Raw genomic sequence first — 23,315 nt, forward strand, 5'->3', positions numbered from 1 at the left:
ACACTTGAGGAATGCGATTGTGCCTGAGGCATTCAATCAGCTAGACTTGAAAGGAAACAGTCCAAGGACCAAGATACACCAACTACCTACATCCTCGGCGTCCGTCCACACTCACTCGTCCATCATGCGAGGAGCCCTCTGCCTCTCCTGCCGATAGTCGATGTTCAATTTATGCAGCTTGTCAATCATTTTCTTGTCCAAGACGACATGCTCCCAATTAGGTGGGAGAGCCTCCGTATTACGGTGAGCCCTACAATGATCAGCGTTAGCCTCTTGACACCAATACATTCAGAAGATCCAGGCAAACTTACTCCAACATGGTGAGCTTCATGTTCCTCGCCTTGAACCGCAGATCCTCCGCGCTGCGTCTCCACAACTGCTGTTCCTCTCCACGCGCAGCATCACGAGTCTTCAGCTCCGACCAACTCACCCCGTACTGTTCGATGAGGTCGCCGAGCGCGCCTTCCTCATCTTCAGACCAGGGGACACGTGCTTTCGGTTCCTTATTCCGAGTCGCAGTGATGCGGTTGATCTTCGCTTTGTGCTTGGCTTGCTGGTACATCTGACTCGCCGTGAGCGCGCCATCTTCCGTGTCGGGAATTCGTTCGGGAGGCGGAATGGCAGATCCAGGGTTCTTTCGCTGTCTTTTGGCTGGGCTCTGAGTATCCCGGTACACACCAGCAGACGACTCGCCGGTTTCTCGCTGTCGTTGTGGTTGTCGGATCGGATTGCCAAATGCCAGCTCTCTTCTTCGCTGATCAGCTACGGATGGATCGCGAGTATCCACTTGGAAGCCTTCGTCTTGTGTGGGGTCCGGGAACTCGGCATCTTCTTCCTCATCGTCCTCGACTTCCTCACGCCTGCGCTTGCCGAGCGCAGTAGAGCTGGGACGGGAATCTTGACTCGCTGCGGGTCTTGGCTGAGCTCGATGACTTGACTGAGTACCATCCTGCTCGTCTTCGTCGATGTTGGTAATCCGCCTGGCGCCCACTTGAGGGTCAGTGAACCTGGCCTTTGGCCGCTGCGTGCCAGCACGTTGAGTGAGTGTTTCGGCCTGCCCCATGAGCGCTGCCGTCGCCCTGGAGCGTTGTGTTGGTGGTGGCTTCTTCTGTTGCGGCTCCTCATCAGGTCCAGCGGCAACTTGAGTCCTCGGCTCTGTGATCGGTTCCGCCGCTTGCTGCGAGGGTACTCCGGTGTCTTCCTCGTCCTCGTCCTGGGCAACAAAGTTGTCCTCGGGCTGATCCGCCGTCATCTGCGCAACTGGAGCTTGATTCTGTTGTGTTGCCAAGCTCATGCGCTCTTTCATTCGGGCCATGGCCCCTTTGCTGGCGAAACTCTTCTTTGGCGTGCCAGATATTGAGAGCTTCTGCTTGGCCTCATCGATGCGCTTCTGATTGGCGACGTGTTCGACCTCCTGAGCCAGGTCTTCCAGTATCCCATCAACTCCGCCGACAAGGGTAATGTCTTCATCAAGTGCGGTCGAGCGAGCGACGTAGTATCGAAGAGCGTGATTCTCAAAGGTCTCCCATCTGAATTGCTCTTGCAGTGCAATGATCGCAGCCGCGGGTTCGTTGTGCTCGAATGCTCGCAGGAGCGATTCGCGAAGATCTTCAACCATTACGTATGCATTACTCAACTCGTCATCGTCTTTGCCAGAAAGAGCCGGCAGCCCAAATGACTGGGCATGGCGGAAGACGTCGTCCTGGTCGTGGAAGACGCTGTTGATGAGGCCATCAGGGAAGAAATTTGGATCACTTTCGATCGAGGCTCGTAGACGGGCAATGGTGAGCTGCGCAGCGAAGTTAAGCCAGAACTCGAAGGTGTGCCGGGAGTATTGACTGCCTGCGATAGCATCGGGGAAGGCGACATCAATCCTTTCGAGCACCTCTAGCGCCGTGTTTTCCAGATCGCCGGGATTGCAGGTCACCAGCAGGTTGCTGAGCATTTGTGTGAGGTTGATCTTGAAGATAATGCTGTCTGGACGCCATGGAGCGTCTTCGACCTCTGCCAATGACTGCGCTCCGAGAAGAACTCGCAGCACAATTTTTGGCTGAATGTACTCCAGTGATCCAAGGCTGGGCTTGTGCACTATGATGGTACCCATCCGGACGTTAAAGACTTTGTTGTGTCGGGTTCCAGGCGTACGGATCTCCTTCCAAGTTTCTGGCCGTGTTGCAAGGCCACTTGGAACCAACCATTGAGCGAGGTTATCAGACGCGGCCACCAGGGTCGGGAGGACATCGAGTATGACATCCGCGTCCAACTGCTCGGCCTCTTCTTGAGAAAAAGATGTTTTGGCAGTCGTCCCAGAGATCCCCGACAAGCCAGATGCGCGGCGTGTCCGCTGCTCCAACTCCTCAGCTCTTGTTTCGTCATCGTCAAGCAGTGGAGATTCTCGCTCTACGCCGCCTTCATCAACGGCGCTCTCGACAGCGGCATCGTCTTCAACGGCGGCATCCTCTTCGACGGTCGGGAGTTCTGCGCAGAAGGTCAGCAAATTGGATCATGATGAGAAATGAGCCGGAGCGCGTCGACTGTTTCAGACGCCCAATGGCCATACACCACGTTGGTGGAGCTGGTTGATGCCGTCTCGTCGCATGGTTGCTGACTGTAAGGGTTATGAGACCCTAACGCGGAACCATTTGACGTACCGTTTGTCTTTTTCGACTTCTTTCCACGTTTGTTCGCGGCGACTCCATCTTCATTTGTCTTGCCCGCCGCCTTCTTCTCCTTCGTTTCGGGCACTGTCGATGGCTCTGCGCTTTGGCTGCGCGTCTGGCGCGTGCTGCGCGTGGGCGCCGTCGCGCGCGGAGCATCGCCAACGGCGGCAGACGACAATTTTGCCATTGCCGATGTCACTTCCAAGCTCTTACGATGTTTCACTCGATGGCAACGATAATATTGAGGGTGTTTTCGATGAAATGGTGGTGAGCTTAGGGTTAGGGTTGCGCAGAAAGGAGGATGCGAGTTTTGTTTGTTGTTATCTTGGCATCACATGATATCAGCCCTAGCAGATCCCTGCCCTCCACCCGAACTCGCGCGTCTCCTCAGTCCTTCATCAACAACACCTCTTCGACCACATCAAGCATATCTGGAGTTTGGCAGCGACCATGAAACAATGACCCTGATATCCTTCTTTGACAGCAGGTGAGACAGACACGCATGCCCTTGCTCCTCCGCACCATTCGCTTGCGACATCGAGCGGCTGTGATATTTCGACGGACGAAGAATACTGCGGGATTTACCAGATCCCACTCCGGCAATGGCATCTGTCCCTCACTTGTGCACCCGCAGCGACAGCGACTGTGGCTCAATGGCGCGATCCGTCCGACGTCCACGTTCTCCAAGCATACGATGATGAAGATGCGCCGATATTGTCTCAAAGTCAACCCGCCTTCCGAACGGAGTGGCGAATTATTTGAGCTCCAGCACTCTATCGGAGCTCACAGTCGGAGACTTGTTATAACCAGCTCAGATGAGACATTTTCCTTGAGAAGGTTTTGGTTGCCAATAGCGTGACTGGAACCAACCTCTTGCTCCGCGCTGAGGGTGGGTTGCCACAAGCAGGCGAAATAACAGCATCTGCTATCATCGAGGACTTGACAGCTCCGTGCGCTCATACTGAGATCCGAGAATGTGGACAAGACTGCCGCGTGGCCTTGCGATCAGGCCACCGCCAGGAGAATCTGCACATGCGGCTGCCACGCGAAGGGCGCATGAGGACTGGGCATGAAGTTCGGATGTGGCTCGACACCCGTTGATCATTTCCACATTTCGGCATCGGGGCTCAAAACCAACCAATCTGGACTTGGGGCTTCGGATCTAGAGCAGCGTCTAGGCCCGCGCCAATGAACCTACGACTAGCTCATGTTTTCTACGCGAGACACTCTACCTCTTTTGTATGTCGCATCGGCGTCTCCGGACAGCCGTGCGCGCAAACGGTGGGCTGATGGGCTTCGACTCTGCCTGCCGAGCGGGAAAGAAGAGCTCACGCCATGTGGTGAGCGGTAACGGTAAAGTAGAAAGCCACCCTTCTCCCGTTCAGCCTCGATTTTTCTCTCCGTTCTTGTGTTCGTTCGTTCTTACTGTCATTGTCTTTCTGCGTGACTGCGAAAGCAGTGTGAGCATTCGTTGAGACCTCGTCGCGTTCTTCTCTACACCTCTCCCGTCTCTCAACATGAAGGTCAGGTCCGTGCTCGCAGCCTTCGCGTTGGTTGGAGCGACCTCTGCGGCACCATCCATCCAGAACATTGAAGAACGCCAGGCACCTACATGCGGTGTTTTGGGAAACGACAAGGGCTGGTACATCTACAGCCAGACTGGACAGACGATCACAAATTGCTACAGCTTGTGCCAACAACGGTCAGACTGTCTAAGCTACAGCTTCGGCCAGACAAGATGTCGACTCTACAATGACTACGCGGTGAACCAAGTCGTGCGCAACGCAGCAGCACCTTACACGTTCTACGACAAGGGTTGTGCGCGCCCAACGACGACTACTACTCGGCGAACGACGACGACGACTCGGCTGGTAACGTCAACGACGCGGCCGATCACCACAACAACGCGACCGATCACGACAACGCCACGGCCGAGTACGACAACGCCGCGGCCGATTACCACAACCTCCTCCGTCAGGCCAACGAGCAGCACGACCTCGCGGGCGTCAACGACATCCAGCCGTCCGGCAAGTAGCACGACCACAAGAGTTTCTAACACCACATCTCGGGCGAGCACCACGGTTGCGGTTACTATAAGCAGCAGCAGGCCAGTGACCAGCAGCACAAATTCGCGGGCAATGTCATCCACCACTTCGGCTGGAGCGAGTGCAGACAGCGCCAGTGTTCGATCTTCGACCACCACCAGCAGCAAATCTCTGCTCACCGATCCTTTGGATCCTGCCACCGCTGGGCCTATTCTCACTTCGACGAGTGGATCGTCGAGCGGTACTTCCAGCGGGTCGTCGAGCAGCACTTCGAGCGGCGTTTCCACCAGTGCGTTGTCGAGCACTCCTACCGTGCTCTCGTCCAGCACGAGCTCGAGCCGGCCAGCAAGTAGCTCGACGACTGCGGGAGTTTCTACAACGGGAGGCTCCTCAGCCACATCCACAGTTTCCACTACACGATCTGCGGCTTCATCGTCCACACCATCGTCTACTACGAGATCCACTACTTCATACACGCTATCATCTACTACGAGATCTACCACCTCCTTTACGCTATCATATACCACAAGATCTACGACTCTTTCCACCACCACATCAACCACCCGCTCAACGACACGCTCCACAACATCCTCCACCTCCATAACCTGTAAACCCGTCCCGACCGCCTCTTCCGGCAAACGCGGTCTCTCCTTCAACGACCCAAAATTCACCAACCTCTTCTCCGCCATCTCCTGCACGCTCAATCCCGTCGGCAGATCCCGCACCTCCTGGGCATACAACTGGTTCTCCGCACCCTGCGACAACTTCAACCACGCATCTCTTTGCAGCGTGCCATTCAACCCCTACCTCGAATTTATCCCCATGCTGTGGTCCAACGACCGCGATTTGCAAAACGTCTGGAACAGCAACGTTCAAGCCGCGGCCGCAAGAGGATGGAAAACAATTCTCGCCTTCAACGAGCCGGATATTGCCCACTCGGGCGGTTCGGGAATGTCCATCGCCGACGCCGTGACCTCGTGGAAGCAGTATATTCAACCGCTCAAAGCGCAGGGATTCCGCCTTGGATCACCTGCCGTCACGAACGCCCAGGGCCTCAACATGGGAAATGACTGGCAGGTCAAATTCCTTGACCAGACGCCCGGCAAAGGAGGCTGCATTGGATGCACCGTCGACTTCCTCGCTGTGCACTGGTACGGCGGCCCAACGGACTTTGACTCCTTTTTCAACCACGTTGCTTACAGCTGGAGCGTCGTCGGAGGACAAAGGATGCCGGTGTGGATCACCGAGTTCGGCATCACGGGCGGCACGGACGCTCAGGTGGAGAATTTCTTGAGGGTCGTGATTGATGCGTTTGAGAACCAGCCGTATTGGAGTTTCGTGGAGAGGTATGCGTGGTTTACGGCGGGTAACTCCAGTCCGACCAGTGGGCCGTTGGTGGCGGCAAATGGGACGAGTTTGTCGAGGGCGGGACAGGTTTATGAGAATCAGGTGTAGAGATGAGGATTGATCGACGATATCTGACGAGCGTTTTCCGGCGTTGAGATTTATACCCAAGATATGGATGGACAAAGCAGACTTGACTCGATCTTGCACCGACGCGCCATCGCCGTTCCTCCCATCCGTCAAGCTCCTTCCTCTGTTTCGCCCTCGCTCACCGCCGCTCGCACGTACCGGGCCTCCTCCGATTCTTCCAATCCTTGCCGGCAACATCGAATGTCGTCCATCTCTTTCCACCCAGGAGTTTCACGATTCATGCTCCCTAGCAGCAGCCAGGATCGACCACACACGTCCCGTGGTGACAGCTGGTTCGAGCGCAGCAACCAATCTCCGGGAGACAATTGTCTGTACATTGGATTTCGTCTTTTCTCCAGGTGGAGTCGTGCTCGATGTTATTCACTGCCAGCGCAGCTTGGGAACGTTGCCGGTGGTATCGCCTTTGTTGCCCGCGACCTGCCGGTGGACACCTTGGCTAAGGTGTTTTCTTTGCACTATACTCAGAGCAGGAAAGCCCTTTGTGCTAGAGGCGTAGTCGTGGTCCGGTACAGACGAGACAGGAGCGGAGTGGAACAGATTGGAGCCAGACAAGTCTCACCGCAAGGAAAATATGGCCAGATCTTCCACCCGGGACCTGGGCCGTTGCGAATTTAAATTCCAACTGCCAATATCGACAGACTGGAACAGCAGTGCCGGTGCTTACAGCACGAGTACGATGGGATCATGGGCCTCGGAATCTTCGACTGCTTTCTCTGATCCCCTGACAGGACTACTGTCCCGTGCATATGAGAATAAGTCAGCGCTCCTCCAGAAAACAAAGCCGTTGTCTGGATCGGCAGCCTGCAGGTATCGACGTTCTGTCCAGATAAAAGAGTGGTTGTGGAGCGTCCGGTATCATCGTCACGGGACGGGCATGATACTCCGTCCGCCACGTGAAGCGTTCTCGGACCAAATGTTCCCACCGATGAACCGTCGATTTCATTGCCCGAAGAGCGCTTCGATCGAGGTTCCCACCTCCAGCAACATATCTGTACAGAGGATACAGGTCCTGTGCTCCAAGCATGAACTGGTGCCCGCCTCTTGAACGCTGCCCGAGCCAACATGAGATCGAGAAGCTGTCGACACCTGCCCGATCCAGGTATCGACATGGCCTCCGGAAGCCAGCGCTGATCTCCGTATGCAGAATTCTGTCTGCAGATCCGGTGTACAGCTTGCAACCATCCCCCGCAGAAGCGGAAACGGACATCTCATACGGCGTATTCGATGCACAACTCCCAACTTGCCTGGGTGGAGAGACTCCCAAGTCACGATTCGAAAAAGCCCATGGTTGCAGGCCTTTGTGCTGTGGACGGCCTTCCGAGTAGGAATGTCCTTTACGCAGTCCACAGGATGTATACAGGAGTAGCGTTCTCACCCACAGCCCCCTCGATGCCCCCCTCGAGCTGAAACCGACGCGGCGCGGGAGCTCTTCACAAGCCGGCCACCGAAGTCCCGTATGCAGTCCAAAAGTTGGTCTTCTTGCCTGGAAAAACGGTCCTGCACTGCCGACAGCCAGCAAGTCCTTCACCCCCACCAACCCATCGACGAATACACACCATAGCCCTTCCCGATGGCGACGGTAAGTGGAAGGCAGGAAACCTTCGTCTCTCGCCCAGCGACTTCTCCAGTCCAGTCCAGTCCCCGATCCATCTATCCGCACCTATCCCATCCACCCACCCACCCACCCACCCTCAGCGTGCCCGGCACTCCAGCAAGAGAGAAAGAAAAGCCGTCAACCAACCAACCAAACCAAGAAGAATCCGCGATCCGAAGTCAAGCGTTGCGAACGAACGAACGGGTCGTCTCTCGCTCGTCGAAACTCGTCCACGACGTACATTAGTCCTGCACAGACTCCCTCCCAATCAAGCGCAAACCACAAAAACTTAACCTCCCATCCCATCCCATTCCCCACCCTCCAAAACTAACATAACCCTCTTTCCTCGGGAAGATCCATCCATCCCCACTCGCCTGCAAAGAAGCGTCGATCGAGGATGTTGGCGTGCCATCTATATAGTCCGTCCGTCCACAGTCCGTAGGGGCGTCAACGTCGAACATGAAGGTTATGCATGGGATGCCCGTTCGAGCCATGCATTTGACGCCCGTTCTGGAGGAGATCAAGGCCGGCCGTCCGTCCGTCCCCGGTGGCAGCAGAGTGGGGATCGCGCAGATAGGGCAGGACCGTACCGTACCCCCTCCTCCTCCCCTCACCTCGACCTCGACCAAAGGCCCGTAAAAAAAAGAAAAAAAAAAGAAGAAGAAGAGGAAGAAGAAAAGCCGTCCTCTCGACGGTCAGGCACAAACGACTCGATCAAATCCACAAGACCACAGACAAGTTATGCAAAGCAACTCAGCGTGGAACTCCTCTCTCTTAACGACCCCTTCGCCTCGCCGTCTCATTCTTTCCCCATCTACCCATCCGCAGAAAAAGAGGAAGACAAAATCTCCACAGGAAGGAAAGAAAGCACCGGACAGAAACCGCAGCGAAAAAATTCCGTCAGGGGTTGGAAAAAAACAAAAAAGGGGGTTTCGATCAAATCTCTGAATTTCTTATCCCCCCTCCCCTCCTTACTCATCTTCATCATCATCTTCATCATCATCAGCATTTCTCATCTCCAATGAGTTGGTATACGTACTGTACTAGTGGTAAGTAGTAAGTGATCATGTGTCGTTCTGTCTGTCTGTAGTCATCATCGCCTCCTTTCCCTTCTACCCTTCACCATTCTATACAACCCCTAATCCTCACCCTCCCCCACCCAACCTCTCCACTTCCTCAACCCTCTCCTTTCCCTTTCCTGCAATCCCACTCCTTCCCTCAATACCACTTTCTGAAGGAAGTGGCGGCTGTACAACTCCGTTCCTCAACGCCTCCACGCCTCCACCCCCTCCTCCACCCTCCTCTCCCGCCCCAGTAGAATTCGTCGACCCAACGTTACTCATATATGATAATGACGAAAGCTGCCTCGAGTGCTGGGGTATCGTCATCGGCGGATTCTGATTCGTCAGCGGCGTCGCATTCGGCATCGTCAGTCCCGCCCTCGAACTCTCCAGATGTCGTTGCGAGTCCTCAACGCTCTGGCCAGCCGGTCCCGCCGCGGTGGCAGTCATCGTCCTCGGAGGAGAACTTTCCAGGAGAGATGAAGTCGTCGTCGAGGACAGCGAAGAAGCACCCGATCCTCCTCCTCCCCCTTCCCTCGCCATCGATCTCTCTCCCTCCGGGATCTCCAACCTCGGTCCCTTGCCCTTTCCATCCGCCACTCCTGTCGCACTCCCACTCCCACTCGCCCCACTCCCCCCTCTCTTCCTCTTCTCCTTCTCCATCTTCTTCCCCTCCTTCCTCTTCCTCTTCTCCTCCTTCGCCACTTCCTTCTCCTCCTTCTTCTTCCTCTCCTCCTCCGCCGCCAAAGACTGTCGAATCGCCTCCATCATCATCATCTCCTCCAAATCCTCCACCCGTTGCGGCGGGCCCATACGGCGGGAAGAGGTTCGGGTTCCCGTGAGGTCTGGGGTGGTGTCGCCTAGATCATTCATCATCACATTAGCATTGTTGTTCGCGGTCATAGCCAATGAGGAAGAAGTGCTGCTCAAACCGAAGTCGACTCACCTTCCCGAGGCGTCACGCTCCCGCTCTGCCCCCCTGGACTGTCTGTGAATATCCCTCTTCTTCGCCGTCCGATTAGTCCGTTACCTCTCCCTCCTTCCCCGACGTTCCCAAGCACATACGCCGCATTATGCAACGCCGTCGCGGCTGCACTCCTCCTCAACGCATTCGCTCGCGCGTCCGCCAATTTCTTCGCCCAGTCCGGTCGTACTCGATCCGTGGTGATGACATTCGAGGATGTGGCCGATATTGACGTCGCTCGTCTGCGTGTGACAGCTGGACTACCGGAGTGAAGAGATGTAGATGAGGACATGGCGGAGGTGGCGGCGTTGCGGAGGGAGTTGCTACCGGCGTATGCTAGCCCCCGGCGGAAAGGTGGTGGTTCGTAAGTGACTCCAAATTCAGGAGTGACGCAAAAGGGACATGCGGCGACTTCTGAGACGAGCAAGTCGGCTTCTTCCTCGGGAGCTCGAGGCTGGCCGGGTTGTTCATGTTCAGGAGGATGTGGATCTGGTCGTTTGATTTGGACGAAACATTCCGAGCAGATGGCTTGGTCGCAGCATCGCGTTCGGTTGAGGTAGGGAGGGTAGTAGAGGAAGCAGATGGGACATTCTGCGGCGTCTTTGTAGAGGTAGACTTCCAATTGCTGACCGTTGACGTATGGATCCGTGGGGAGACGGACTTCTTGCGGTGTGAGATCGGGAGATTGAGACTTGTTGCCGCTGGCGAGAGAAGCGAGAGTTTTCGCACGTCCGCGGAACGTGCTAGTCGGCGCACTGCTGGGTGATGAAGGACTCGATAGGGTATTCGAGAAAGCAGGATGTGACGCGGACAGATTCGCCGAATGGTCGGACTGATACGACTGCGACCTAGACGTGATCGGAACAGTCAACGAATTGACATTGGCGTCCGTCCCAGGCGGAACGGTCGAAGAAGCCTGAGATGTCGTCCGCGCCATCTCCGTCGCCTGTGATGTCGTCCTCGCCATCTCAGCCGGAACCTCGTCCGGCGCAGGAATCGGCAGTCCCCTCGCGGCAGCAAACAACTGCGCCTCCGTCCACGCCTCATTATGATCTTCGAGTCCCTTCCAAAACGGAGCCAGCCGTCTCTCAATCATCAACTGCCTCACGACCGCTTTGTTGAAGTCCTCCGGTCCGGTATACGTCCCCACCGTGACGAGATAACCCCCATCGACGTGTTCTTCCCGCATACTCCTTTCCCGCTCCTTCACCCTCGCCTGCCGCTCCTTTTCCACTTTCCGCGCTTCTCGCTCTTGTTTCGTTTCTCGAGGTCGTTCTGGGGTGATTTCAATGATGCGCTCGCCTCCTCCTCCTCCGCGGCCGATGTTGAAGATGGAGAGGTCATGGCGGCTTCCTCTTCGACTGGAAGCTCGAGGTGCTTGTAGTTGTTGGGAGAGAGCGTCGGAGGAAGCGGTGGCTTGGGTGGAGGAGGCTACTTGTGTGGTGCGGGAGGGATTGTTGCCGTGTCGTGTGCCATTCGCTCGTTTCTCGTCTTTGGAGGAGCTGTTGCCCATGGTGGGGAGTGGAGGTGTATTATGAATGGGTCGTCACCAGGGTTGGATATATTGGTCGAAATGCGGGGAATGGAGGAGCTCGATCAAGGATGGGGATATGTTGTTTGCGGTAGCATCGAGACGAGCGGTCTCAGGGATGTGGTGCCAGGTAGGACGCGTGGGTGGGTATGAATGGGATGGCCGGCTGGTGTCGAGTGACTGTCGTTGTGATGGGAGGATTTGTCTGGGGAAGTCGAAGTCGAAGTGATGTCTCTGTGGAGGAGCACGCGCACACACGTGCAGAGGTGGTAGCAAACCAGTCTGTGTGATGGACGAGGTTCTGGCGGCGGTCGAGTGTTACAAGCAGACCAGGTGTAACAGGATCGAAACCAGGACAGGCCCGGCAAGAGATAAGGTGAGGTACTTGGTCCAGGTTAGAGCGGATCGGGCAGCTGCAAGCACTTTGAGGTTAGGTTTGGAGGGGTTGCTCTCCACGCCTCCCGTCAGGTACCACAGGAAACGAGATCTCGAGGTATCCCAAGACCAAACGACTTGCACGTTCACGGATAATGAGAAAGACTAGCACCACTAGCGACAAATCAAGTGAATGTGCAGATAATATGAAGAGAGTATCCTCATCCTCTTGTTTCCATTGGCATGACACCGCCGAACGATGTGAGACAGACGATTTGCAGTAGTGGAGACAACAATTCGTCATCCCTTCTCCAGAAAATCCCCCCGAAGAAAATCATGCAGCATGTCCAATGAGAACGAGGACAACGCTCCGAATTGAACTCCACATTGATGGTGCCCAAAGGCTTGCTCGGGGAGAGATCACAAGGACGTAGAGCTCATATTGCAAGTATATTGTACAAGCAAGCGATGGTTCGTAAGTATCAGCGAGAACTTAGCAGTTTCACAACACACCTTGATATACAGACAAGAATAGAACGAAACAACACACCACACCGCTCAGGTGGAGGAGATCTTGGGGGGTGTGGGATGGCCCACGAATCGCGAGAAACGTGCCATCCCGAACAAATGTTCCAATATGTCCAAAAAGATCTAACCCTGAAATTCCATTCCATCTATACCAAAACCTTCTCCACTCATATCACAGATTCACCTCTTCCCTCTCTACCTCACCGGCAACACCACATCCTCCACCACCTCCCCTCCTCCTCCCTTCGCCCTCTCTTCCGGCTGCGGACTAGCAGCAGGCGTCAACCACGCCGTAGGCTTCAATCCTTCCACCATTTTCTCCTCCTCCCCCTCCACCATCTCCACCTCCATCCCCACCCCGGTATTCCGATTCCTCACCACATCCCCCTTCCCCGGAGACTCCCACGTGAAATCCAAAAACTCATCCAAATGCTCCTGAATCCCATCCGCCAGAATCCGCACCGCATTCCTCCGATTCACACTCCACTCATGATCCCTCTTCCAGCGTCCCGCAAGATTCGCCGTTTCCTGGCCATTCTCCAATCCGTCCAAAATACTCCTCCACACTTGCATCGTTTTTTCCAGCTCACTCGCTTTGCTCACACCCATGACGCTGACCCCCAGTCTCCGTCCGCCGACTTGACTATTCGACTCCCTTTGCCATGCCACCCCGGAGGCGGGATCACCCCGCGATCCGACCTCCGCTCCTAGAGTGAGCCAGCTCTCCAGCGCGTACCGTATCGCCACGACTTCCAGCTTTTCGTCATGTCGGTCGCAAAACTCGGAGGCCCGACGGACGGCAGAGCGGAGACCGTCGGAAGCGGGGTGCCAGTTCCCCATTGCGCCGACGGGCACGCCTTCGCGGCGGAGGAGACCCATTCCTAGAGGTGAAGCGTTGGGCACGACGTCGACCCCCGCGGCTTTGAGTTCTTTCACGCCATGGGAGGCGAGGAGTTGGTTTTGAAGGGTGAAGTTTCCGTAGGACATGACTGCGTCGAGGGGTTCGCCGGTTTCGCGGAGGACGAGGTGGGCGAGCCGGCAGAGGACGGAGAGCGGGTAGCCGGAGATGCCGATGTATTTTATTGTGCCTTCTTCATCGCGGATACGTCGCAGCTCTATCACCGCGCCGAGGACTTCGGCGTCGCTGACAAACTCGACATCATGACAGTACACGAGATCGAGGTATTGTGTTTTCAGTCTCTCCAAGCTCCTGCTAATGCTCTTTCGAATCCAGGCGGGGGAGTAGTCCCAGATATTCCCTCCTTCGCGGCCGCATTTCGTGATGAGGAAGAATTCGGAACGGGGGAAGTTGTCTGTGACGAAGGGTGTGGATAACGCCTCGCCGAGGATGGATTCAGAGGGGCCGTAGTAGGGGGATGTGTCGAAGGCGCGGATGCCAAAGGAGAGGGCGCGGGCGACGAGGTCGGAGGGGTTGAGGAGGTAGGGGTCGGTGTTGTAGAGGTAGTTGAAGGCTGCGGTGCCGAAGATGAGGGGAGGAAGGATGTCGGACAGAGGTGTTTTGGCGATGGTGATGGTGGACAGGGAAGACATGGTTGGCGGCTGGCTTTTCGAGGATGCAGGGATCGTAGTCGGGGGTATCGTTGTCTTGCGAGGTGAGGTCGTCGAGGTTATGAGTGTCGTCTTCTTTCTGTCAATCGTTCACAGCATAATGTCGTCTATAGTCGTGTTCGTGTCAAGTCGAGGTTGGTCTGTGTTCGTCCAAGAAATGTTCCCGTCGCGCTTCTGTCGCAAGCAGCCACTTCCGGCGATATGCGCAAGTCGAGCTGGTACGTCCGGGGATGCGATAACAAAGGATGCAATGTCAGTGTAGCTGTCGACGACGTTGTTGTTCAAGAGAACAAGAACAGACTGTGCCTGGGAGGATCTGAAATCAACAAGAGCTATACGGCGGACGCGGTACATGGTACCGTTATGTCCGTCCGTTTCCCTTGCCCCAAACCAAAAAAAAGTGTTGAAGTCATCGTAGCGGCCTAGGTATTTCCTAAGATCCGAAGATCCGGCCGTACTGTACCTGAACTTGTTCTCCGCTTCCTGAGGGAGTCGCTGAACGAAATGCGGTGAAATGTTGAATGTGATGTGTTTGTCGTTTCCATGTCCTTTCAATGGGAAGACAACGCATTTTACCTCATCTTTCCCTTGCTCTTACAACTCTTCGCATCATCTCAACCTCAGGCCACCTCAACCCAACCCCTGCACTCGATGTTCTCGAAGAATGCGCTAAGCGAAGCATTTGCCGCTACCGGTCAATTGAGTTGCAGTAGCGTGGATGACGAGCTTTGGCGGCGAACGGGACGGAGATCTAGATCGCTGGCAGCTGATTGACAGGTCTTGGCGTTGCATTGAGATCACAAGAACAATTCACTTCGGTCATTCACTTCGTTTCTCCTTTCATGTGATGAATGGACAGAATAGGCAGCTGTGGGCCATAGAGGTGAGAACGGTCCACGATCTGACTACCACCATTCTATCCTCCTCTCTGCGATCGCAGCTTCCATCTTCCTCTTCACCGCCAACCCATCGTCTTCGGCTTCCATCAATTCATTGCCAATCTCCTCTACAATCGCCATGCCTGCCCGGTCGCTCTTCATGACCTCGTCCATCTGCTTCCTTTCTCGGTTCAGCAGCTCCTTCAATGCCTCCTCTCCTACTGCTGACCCTCCAAAGAGACTTCTTACCCTCGACTTCCCCATCTCAATCTCTTCCCTCGCCCTCACGACCTCCCTCAACAACCCCACATACAACTCCTCCGCCCGTGCCAATACATCCGCCATCCACCTCACCGCTTCACCAACTCCCCTCACCCTCCTCCCCTCCTCCCTCGCATCAAACGCACAACCCTCCCTCGGCCTAACAAACCACCCATCATAACTCCTCTCATCATACCTCTCCAACCCCCTCTCCAACCCCCTCACCTCTTCCCTCCACTTCCCAACCGCCAACCTCGCTCCTTTCGTCAACACAACCATCTCCTCCACCGCCTTCACCTGCACCTCCAAAAACTCCCCATACACCCCCAAAATCCTACTCTCCACACCCCACCGTCCTCCATACGGCACAACCCTCCCCAACACCTTCTCTTTCCACCCATCCCTCCTCCCTTCCACCACCTCTCCCAACCTCCCACTCAACCATCCCACCCCCCTTCCCTCAACCCCCTCCATCCCCCCTCTCACAAACCCCTCATGCCGAAAAACATAATCACTCCCCGTCCAAGCATCCACGCCAAAACTCGCTTTATTCGCCGCCATCGCCAACCCCTTCAATCTCCTCTCTCCCAAAGGTCCACCCTCCGTCGCGTTCGAACCAGCCAACGGCCCAAGAATATCCAGCGTAGCAGTCAAATTGAACGAAGCGAGAAACATCGCATACCCCACAAACTCCAACGTGGGACTCATTTCCGTCAACGGCTCCAACGCCGCAAAACTCCCACTTAGCACCGTCGACTTCGCCGTCGTCGGAGATGTATGCCTCGCCAATCCTGAGTGAATGTATCCACCACACCCCGGCGTCGCGGCAGGGAAGATCGAACACGCTCCCCGCAGCACTATTTTCATCACAGCGAACCCCGCGAGGGTGGGGAGCAAGATCAGCAGAACAGCGGTGAGAGTCCAGACGAGCGGTTTGAGGGTGCGGAAGAGCTGATGCCCAGCGGTGGGAGCAAAACGTCTGTGTTGTGGGTTGATGGTGGTGCTGCTGCTGGTGCGGCGGTGGGCGAAGTTGGAGATCTGGGCTTGGGGTTGTCGGGGGGAACGAGGGGTGGAGGGGAGGGGTTCGAAGAAGGCGACTGTTCGGCGGCGGCGTTGGGGGAGTTGGTGGGTGGATGGAGGTGAGGGAGGTGTGGATGGGCTGGTGGGAGACGCCATGGTGAAGCGCTTTCCTTGGTGGGTGAGAAAGGCTGCTTTTCTGTGAGAGTTTTGAGGGACTGATCGATGTGGACGGAGGCAAGGAAGGAAAATCTGGCTATGATGCCGCGAGCAGCTTGAGAATTTGCGAAAAGAAAGCGATGGCACTGACTTGCACGAACATCCGAACTGAGGATCATCGCCAGGTTGAGGCCGCTTTCATCCATTGTTTCGAAACCGTCCGACGTAATGCGATTTCTTTCTTTCCGCATTCGGCAAACTTTGGGATTCGAGATCATGTCAGCAAGGGATGTTCTGGAATGTGGAAAAGCCACACGTGGCATGCCACGCTTTTGAAGCCATGGCGCTGGATTTCGGACTTGACGCGACTTCGCTACTGGAGCCAGGGATGAGCAGACGAGGCACTCGCGTTGAAGAATTGTGCAATGGCAATTTGGAAAGTTCTTCGATTCGCACCCAGTCAGGCGTTGCGATCTGGAGCCATCTACGACGAGACAAGAGTGAACTGAGTTGCATTCCCATCCTGCGACAGCACCGCTGTCCTTTTTCCTCGATCCCCGCCTCTCCCTCGTGCCTGCTGCTCACATCCCCGCCTCTCCCCTGTGCCTTGACTGCTGCTCACATCTCGACCCTTCCATCCACTTCGACCGGCTAGAGTCGTGCTGTTCGCTGTTCACTTACGGGAGAGGCAAGCTGGGATTGCTACCAACATCTTGCTGAGACATAGCTGCGCTGAGTACCTGCCCGGCGAAAAGTACGGCCACGATGAGCTGTATGAGAAGCGTGGGGAGCTTCATGTTTTTATTTTTCGATGGACCGTGAGTAAGGTTGAGTGGCCGTGGAAGTAATGGAGGGAATCGACTACGTTTGATGAGCAGTATCGAGGTCGTATGCTTGGGAAGTCGATGGGGTGTGGTACTTCTGAGGTTCCACCGGATTGTTGGAAAACCAATGTTGCTGTATGAAGGCAGACAAACAACGAGTGGCAGTGAGCGGAGGGGATGCTTGTCGAGTCTCCTCGCTTCCTACAGAACAGCTTGAAAAGGAGGACATGGCCTGATGTCTGACTCGGCCCCGCAGCGGGATCACTTCCATGCGTGAAAAATGGAAACTCATGCCGCCAGTTCTAACCTGGCCTGGGTCAGATGACCTGATCGCGAGGAAGCGATCCATCGAGACCTCAATCCTGCCGATGTCCCGGGAACACAGCTGCTCAGTCCAACGACTGCAAAGAAAAGGAATTCAACGTGCTGAGCATTCACACCTTCGGTAAAAAGTCGCAGCTGTTCCAGCCTGCTGTGTCGATTGCACCCTCTACCTCACTTCTACAGCTGTGTCTGACAAGAGTGAGCCTGGGTTTCTCTTCTTCGCCTCCGGGACTTTCACCAATCCAGCTCCACGTCAACTCCTCCGGTCTCGTCCTAGTGTACACCATCGCGAAGCGTACATGTCCAACTTCCGCTTTTTTTTCCGTCCAGTATTTGATATCAATACCCGCAAGCCGAAATCAGAATCCAAACCCAAGAAAATATCCTATCCGGAAGAAGGTGATTATTGCTGCACCAGACACTCATACAAATAAATCAGTCCGAAAGCCAAAAAGGCGACGGCGCCTCCGATCGTCACTGTAGAGCACACAAGTCAGCAAAACCATCACTCAGACCAACCACACAAGATCGTCATAACTCACCAACCCTCAAACTAACCCTTCCCGCCAACGCCCGTCCTCCCACAACCGCCAATCCCGTACAACACGCATGCCCCCAAATCGCACCCAACGTAACCAACCAATAATCCTGCCCAGCCGCCATAGCAATCGTCGCAATCTGACTGCGATCTCCCCATTCTCCCAAGAAAGTCATGATGAAAGTCTGAACCCACGCCGGGCTGAGCACCAGACTCAATAAATTCGTCAGACCCGCTGCCCCGCCGCTGGACTTGGTCCTGCCGCCAGATGGAGATGGAGAGCGGGAGAGAGGAGGAGAGAGTGTGCCGCGGGCGGATTCGAGGGTGTAGGCGTCGGATTTGTGGTTGTTGGTAGACCGGGAGTGACGCATCGAGTGTTCCTTTTCTTCCAGCTCTTGTTCCACCTCGCGCATTTCTTCGCCAAGGCCTTCATCTGGGTCCATTGCTAGTCCTTCTTTCAAGCTCTTGGCGCCGAAGACGAGGAAGAGGATTGCTGCGGCGAAGGTGGTGAGGCGCTTCGGCAGGAGGGAAGGGAATGCGTGTCCGAGCACGGCGGAGAGGACGGTCATGGCGATTAGAGCGGTCAGAGCGGCGGAGAAGACGAGAAGTCGGGAGTGTCGCATTGCCATGAGAGCTGCGACGAGAAAGGTCTTGTCGCCGATTTCGGAGAAGATGATCATGGTGAAGCTAAGGAAGAAGGAGTGAAACCATTCGGTCCAATCTTGGTTTTGATCGGGAAGGTAATTGGTTGCGGGTGTCTGAGGGGTCGATGGGTTGGAGGTCGACAATTTCGGATCAGTTTTTGTGCCTGGTTTACCGCTGGTCTGGCCTTCGGTATCGGGCATGGTTTCCACGAGCCAGGAGTCGCGGCCTGAGGCAGGTTTGATGGGTGGACTCAGGTCGTCCGAGGTGGAGTCGGAATCACCACTGCTGGCGATCTTGGGATCCGGATGTGGGATGTTGTGAGGTTTCTCTGGCAGATCCTTCGGCTTCTCCATGCCATGACCTGCCTCGCCATAACTGCTCGTCTTCTCACCCGTTGTCGTATCTCTCGCATCCTTTTCCGTGCTCTTCTTCGCCTTGCCTGCCACCCATTCGTGTGCATCATCATCCGCGGGCGCCTCTTTCGGTGATTGCGGCTTCACCTCCGCCTCCTTCTTCGCCTTGCCCTTTTCTGTGATGCCGCCTTCTGTCCCTGTCGTTCCCTTCTTCGGTATCGGCCGGTTCTCGTCGTTCATCACTCCATCATTCTTCTCCGGTATCTTCTCGTCGCCGAATTTCTCCAATGCCGCAGGTTTCGCGGGCTTCTTCTCCGCATCACCTTTTGACTTCTTCTCCTTTGGATCGTCTGGTGTTGTGTCTACGAAAGGTCCTGCGTGAGGCTTTCCGTCCATTCCATCGACTGGCGCGTCTTCAGTCCCCTTGTAGGGTTTCGGTTTCGTGCTGAGAGCATCGTCGGAGTTGCCACGTTGCCCTGTTGCGGGCGGATGATTGAGGGCGAGTATCTCTTCGTTCGTGAGCACGGCTGTGCCATCTGCGGGATCAACGGGTCCTTTGAGGTCCGCGGCGAGCACGAGGGCTGGCGCGATGAGGAGTAGGCGTCGTAACCGCATGGTGTGAGTGGTGTGTAAATGGGTGCAGCAGATCAGGCGGAGGAGGAAACCGTCCAGGCGAGAGTGAAGTCGGTACAAAGGAGATGATCGAGATATGATGATCGAAGTTGAAGATTCAATGGGGGCAATATCCCAGGAAATATTGTCGGGGCGAGCGGGAAACGTAAGCCGTGTTGGAAGAGGAATCGGTGGATTCAGGGGAGCAGGAACGTCGTAAGGGACAGGAACGATTTAGGCAGGAAAGACTTTCTTTTTCTTGGCTGTATTCCGATTTGACCTTCTCCTTTTCAACTGTATACAGTATGTCACAACGCTTCTCCAGATCCACCTCACTCCATCTTCAACATCACATCTTTCCCATCCCTCTTGTCGCGTGGTGGCGTATTTTTGGACCAAATCCGGGGAAAACTTGGCAGGGATTCGCTTCGATCACGATTTTAGACTTTTCCAACGTGCTCTCGGTCCAGACCCTGATCATCATTGTCCTCGTCTTCTTTCTTTTTTACTTCAACCTCACCACATTAACACACGCAGATGCGGATATTCTCAACGCCATTGTCCAAAGAGAAGACTTGAAGACGATGGGGCTGCAGAGTGCAGGATCATTGGGGGCTGCAGCCTGGCGAAAAGATCCGCAGACGTGGGAGCTATGCACCAAATGACAGAGATCGAAGCCCTCGAGTGTCAGTCCTCATGTTGGCCGAGTGTACTGACCGTGAATGACGAGATGTGCAAGTCAGCACGTGCTACCTGCCATGCCTTACGTTTGGCGACGTTACGACGAGTCGACAGGGCTGAAGGCAGTTTTGGTGCGTGGCGCCCGACCTCACATTGCCTTGTCGGTCGTCCGCCGACTGGAGAGGAGGAAAATTCGCCAGATGTTTCAGCCGCTGCACAGCTTCACATCTGGCCGTGCTCGTGACGGGGAATCGTGCGAAGGATGAAGCCGTCGGGGCGTGAGTAATGTAGCTGAAGACCATCCTGGCGGCGCTGCAGAGATTACAAGCAGACAGGCCCTGATGCGTGTCCTTATACTTACCAGCTAGACGGCATTTGATATCAAGCATTGCGGCCATGAGGCATCGTCCTCCAGTCAGAGTGGCCGCTGCATATACAAGGCAGACGAATCAGCAAGAAGAAAAGCTGACAATACCTGCGATGAGATCGGACCGACTTGGCTATCTTGGAAGAAAGGCATGGCAATTGATGATGAGCGTGCTGAGAGGTGTTCAATTTCTCGGCGAATCCATATTTCTAGGAAAGTCGAGTCTCTGGCTGTGCGATACCTCCGTGGCTCCGCTCAAATCGCACCACATAAGTTGGACTCCATGGGCTCGTACCGTACAGTGTGTGCGCATGAGAACGAAAGTGTCGATAGGTCACTGCTTGGCTTCCGCGAAGATACGTACCTCCTGGGATCCAATCTCCATTCTGCGGCGCAGATTGACACACCAAGCCATCGGAATTCGACAAATGTCGTGCGGTTTGTGCGGGACTATGGAGGCACGAGCTCGAAGATCGGTCACGAGGCTAGCCGATGGTGACTTTGTGTGATGTTTGTCGTTTTGAAAATAGCGCCGACGTCTTTATGACTTCAATGTGCCGGACTTCCAAGAAAATTGAGAATGTCCGGCGGTGAGTGCTCTCACCTGCCGACCGATTCGAGACCGTGCTGACAAGTCCAGGATATAGCTAAGGCACTCCGCAATCGGTAATGGTATACCACTTCTACGATGTCGAGACTGGCGACGAAGCCACACCGCTCAAAGCCAATTCAAAAGCGGTAGCTTCACACGACTGATGGAGGCAGTGCTAAACTCTCATGGGCTCCCCACAGGTTCGAGCATTCCCCCTATCCTTGCAATGGCACGACTCGTCCCTCCTCACATTAGCACGGAAGCGTCGGCAAACGCCTTCCAAGTGGATCCGATGCTCCCAGTGTGGCTGTTCGAATTGGAGGCCATGACAGTGTTCGCTACTGCATGTTAAGCTTTCAATAAATACAGGCTTGAACCATCCTCAAGCTTTTTGCGATGCAGTTCGGCGACTCCGGGATCCTGGTATATGAGGTGAGCGGGGCCGGCCGAAAGCGCGGATAGCGCTGGCCCGGATCCGTGCTCGCTGCCGAACTCATATGCCTGACTGGGAATGGTATACACGATCTACGGGTACACCGAGATTGAGGTGGTGGCACTGCGGTTCGTTGTGGCATTGTCAATGCACTGACAGTGCTGCGGCCTGTAGAGTCCCTTACGACTCTTCGACTCCCGGATTCGGAAGGATGCCTATTGGACCAAAGATCCGATATGCGCTCAATACTCGCCATGTGGGCTCTGCTTTCAACAGCAACGCACGATCGAGGAGTGCTCTGTACATGCTCGGCCTATCACGAAATCTGCATTTGCTCGTCTCGAGCGCGGTCAGCGTTATTGCGAGTTCATGATTCAAGTGGCGTGCTCAATCCGTTCCGTGGCATCCTGAGCATGGAGTGACCAGACCTCTGCAGACCTTCGTGGGGGCCTTCTCCAAAAGCGGAAGATCATTGCCAGACTCCAGGAGCATCTCTCGCTACCAGATTTATTGCCTCCAGGGTAATCCCTGACTTATACAGTACATGCCATCCCAGATCAGCCTTCACACCTTGAATTCTCTGCGCGCTCCGCTTCGAGCCTCGAGCGTGTTCGCGTCAACGCACTTGCAGAGTGTGAACATGCCATTGAGGCTATACCGCGCTACTTCTTAGCTTGTGAGCGTCCAGATACCATTCCTCACATCCCGTCAAAGCATCAGCCATGCTCCGACTGCACATGACCAAATACAATGCCTCCTCTTCTGGACCGGAACACCGACCCTCTCGAGCCAATGGCGACTCAACGACTGTTCGACGTCCGCATCAAAAGGTCCTCGATTGAGTTGCTGACAAAAGCGCCGTTGGCCCGTTGCCACAGACCAGGGCTGTAGGTCGAATCCCTACAGATCTCAGCGTGGCGGTGGCTTGGACTTGGCGACCAGGGGCCGTGGTTCAATGCTGATCCACGCCTCAGACATGATGCGCTACGATCTTGGACTCCTGAGAGACAGGACAAGAAGATCGGCGTCCGCATAGGATAGAACTCGAGGAGACCTTGTCGCTGCCTTGTCTAGGCAAGTATCGAAGTTTTGTCAAGACGAGGTTGGTTCGGAGTCGCCGGTTTGACCGCCAGGGATTGGCACTACTTCTTGCTTTTGGTCTAGAGTCTGTTGGAACAGGAACGCTTTACGAGGATGGACTGATGTGGCGAAAACTCAGAGCGAGGTCGATGTAGAGGAGAGGAACCCGGGAACTCAATCGCATGGGCTCATCGGGCCGCGAATCGGACGTCCCCCTGCAGACATATCCTGACCTCACGCCACTCCGACTTTTCTCAGCAGATGTACATGGTGCAGCACCGTCATTCCTCTAATTTCACAGCCTACCGGAGATGAGCGATCCCTACAAGACGATCTGATTCCAGGCTAGCTGCAGTACAACTCAATGCCATCATCGGGACGTGGAGACAATACGACCATGCTATTGTTGCCATACTGCTGTCAGGGCAATGCCGCTGTAGGAGCTACATCGCCATGCGGTCTCTCCAGCCGAGCCCATCGAAGCTATTCATCTCATCGTGGCAATATCGCCGCTGAAGCCATCATCGTTGAGGCTATGCAGCTGGAGATGCTGCGATCTCCGGAGCTGAAGCACGTTCGTTGCCAACCCTCCCCTAGATCGAGGCCTTGCAGCTCACGACATGTACCACTGCATAGCCATGAAGCTCGAGTACGGTATTGTACTTAAGCTGGCGGATTTCCCTTCCTCTGACAGAAGCATCAACATCAAATTCTTCTTCGTTTCCATACA

The 23,315-nt window shown here is 55.2% G+C and overlaps 6 protein-coding genes across 6 annotated transcripts; 1 reads left to right on the forward strand and 5 right to left on the reverse strand.

The window, feature by feature from the left end:
• Nucleotides 1-53: 53 nt before the first annotated feature.
• Nucleotides 54-2,847, reverse strand: MYCGRDRAFT_108425 (uncharacterized protein; the record flags this gene model as incomplete). The annotated part of the gene is made up of 3 exons (XM_003854587.1): nt 54-250; nt 312-2,478; nt 2,652-2,847. The coding sequence occupies 3 exons, from the start codon at nt 2,845-2,847 to the stop codon at nt 112-114; spliced, it is 2,502 nt and encodes an 833-aa protein (XP_003854635.1).
• A 2,470-nt stretch (nt 2,848-5,317) lies between these two features.
• Nucleotides 5,318-6,160, forward strand: MYCGRDRAFT_38212 (uncharacterized protein; the record flags this gene model as incomplete). Its single annotated transcript, XM_003853608.1, has 1 exon — nt 5,318-6,160. A coding segment is annotated over one exon (843 nt), but the record flags the coding sequence as incomplete, so codon positions are not given.
• Nucleotides 6,161-8,768: 2,608 nt separating this feature from the next.
• Nucleotides 8,769-11,331, reverse strand: MYCGRDRAFT_91369 (uncharacterized protein; the record flags this gene model as incomplete). The annotated part of the gene is made up of 4 exons (XM_003854586.1): nt 8,769-8,772; nt 8,833-8,836; nt 8,953-9,714; nt 9,801-11,331. 4 exons carry the CDS (start codon nt 11,329-11,331, stop codon nt 8,769-8,771), a joined length of 2,301 nt encoding a protein of 766 aa, XP_003854634.1.
• Nucleotides 11,332-12,642: 1,311 nt separating this feature from the next.
• On the reverse strand, nt 12,643-13,767 carry MYCGRDRAFT_24237 (uncharacterized protein; the record flags this gene model as incomplete). The annotated part of the gene is made up of 1 exon (XM_003854585.1): nt 12,643-13,767. A coding segment is annotated over one exon (1,125 nt), but the record flags the coding sequence as incomplete, so codon positions are not given.
• A 959-nt stretch (nt 13,768-14,726) lies between these two features.
• MYCGRDRAFT_91371 (uncharacterized protein) lies at nt 14,727-16,136 on the reverse strand (the record flags this gene model as incomplete). The annotated part of the gene is made up of 1 exon (XM_003854584.1): nt 14,727-16,136. One exon carries the CDS (start codon nt 16,134-16,136, stop codon nt 14,727-14,729), a length of 1,410 nt encoding a protein of 469 aa, XP_003854632.1.
• A 1,563-nt stretch (nt 16,137-17,699) lies between these two features.
• Nucleotides 17,700-19,261, reverse strand: MYCGRDRAFT_12608 (uncharacterized protein; the record flags this gene model as incomplete). Its single annotated transcript, XM_003854583.1, has 3 exons — nt 17,700-17,761; nt 17,827-18,630; nt 18,751-19,261. Coding segments are annotated over 3 exons (1,377 nt in total), but the record flags the coding sequence as incomplete, so codon positions are not given.
• Nucleotides 19,262-23,315: the final 4,054 nt, after the last annotated feature.

This window comes from Zymoseptoria tritici, chromosome 3 (assembly GCF_000219625.1).
Source record: "Zymoseptoria tritici IPO323 chromosome 3, whole genome shotgun sequence".
NCBI classification, from domain to species: domain Eukaryota; kingdom Fungi; phylum Ascomycota; class Dothideomycetes; order Mycosphaerellales; family Mycosphaerellaceae; genus Zymoseptoria; species Zymoseptoria tritici.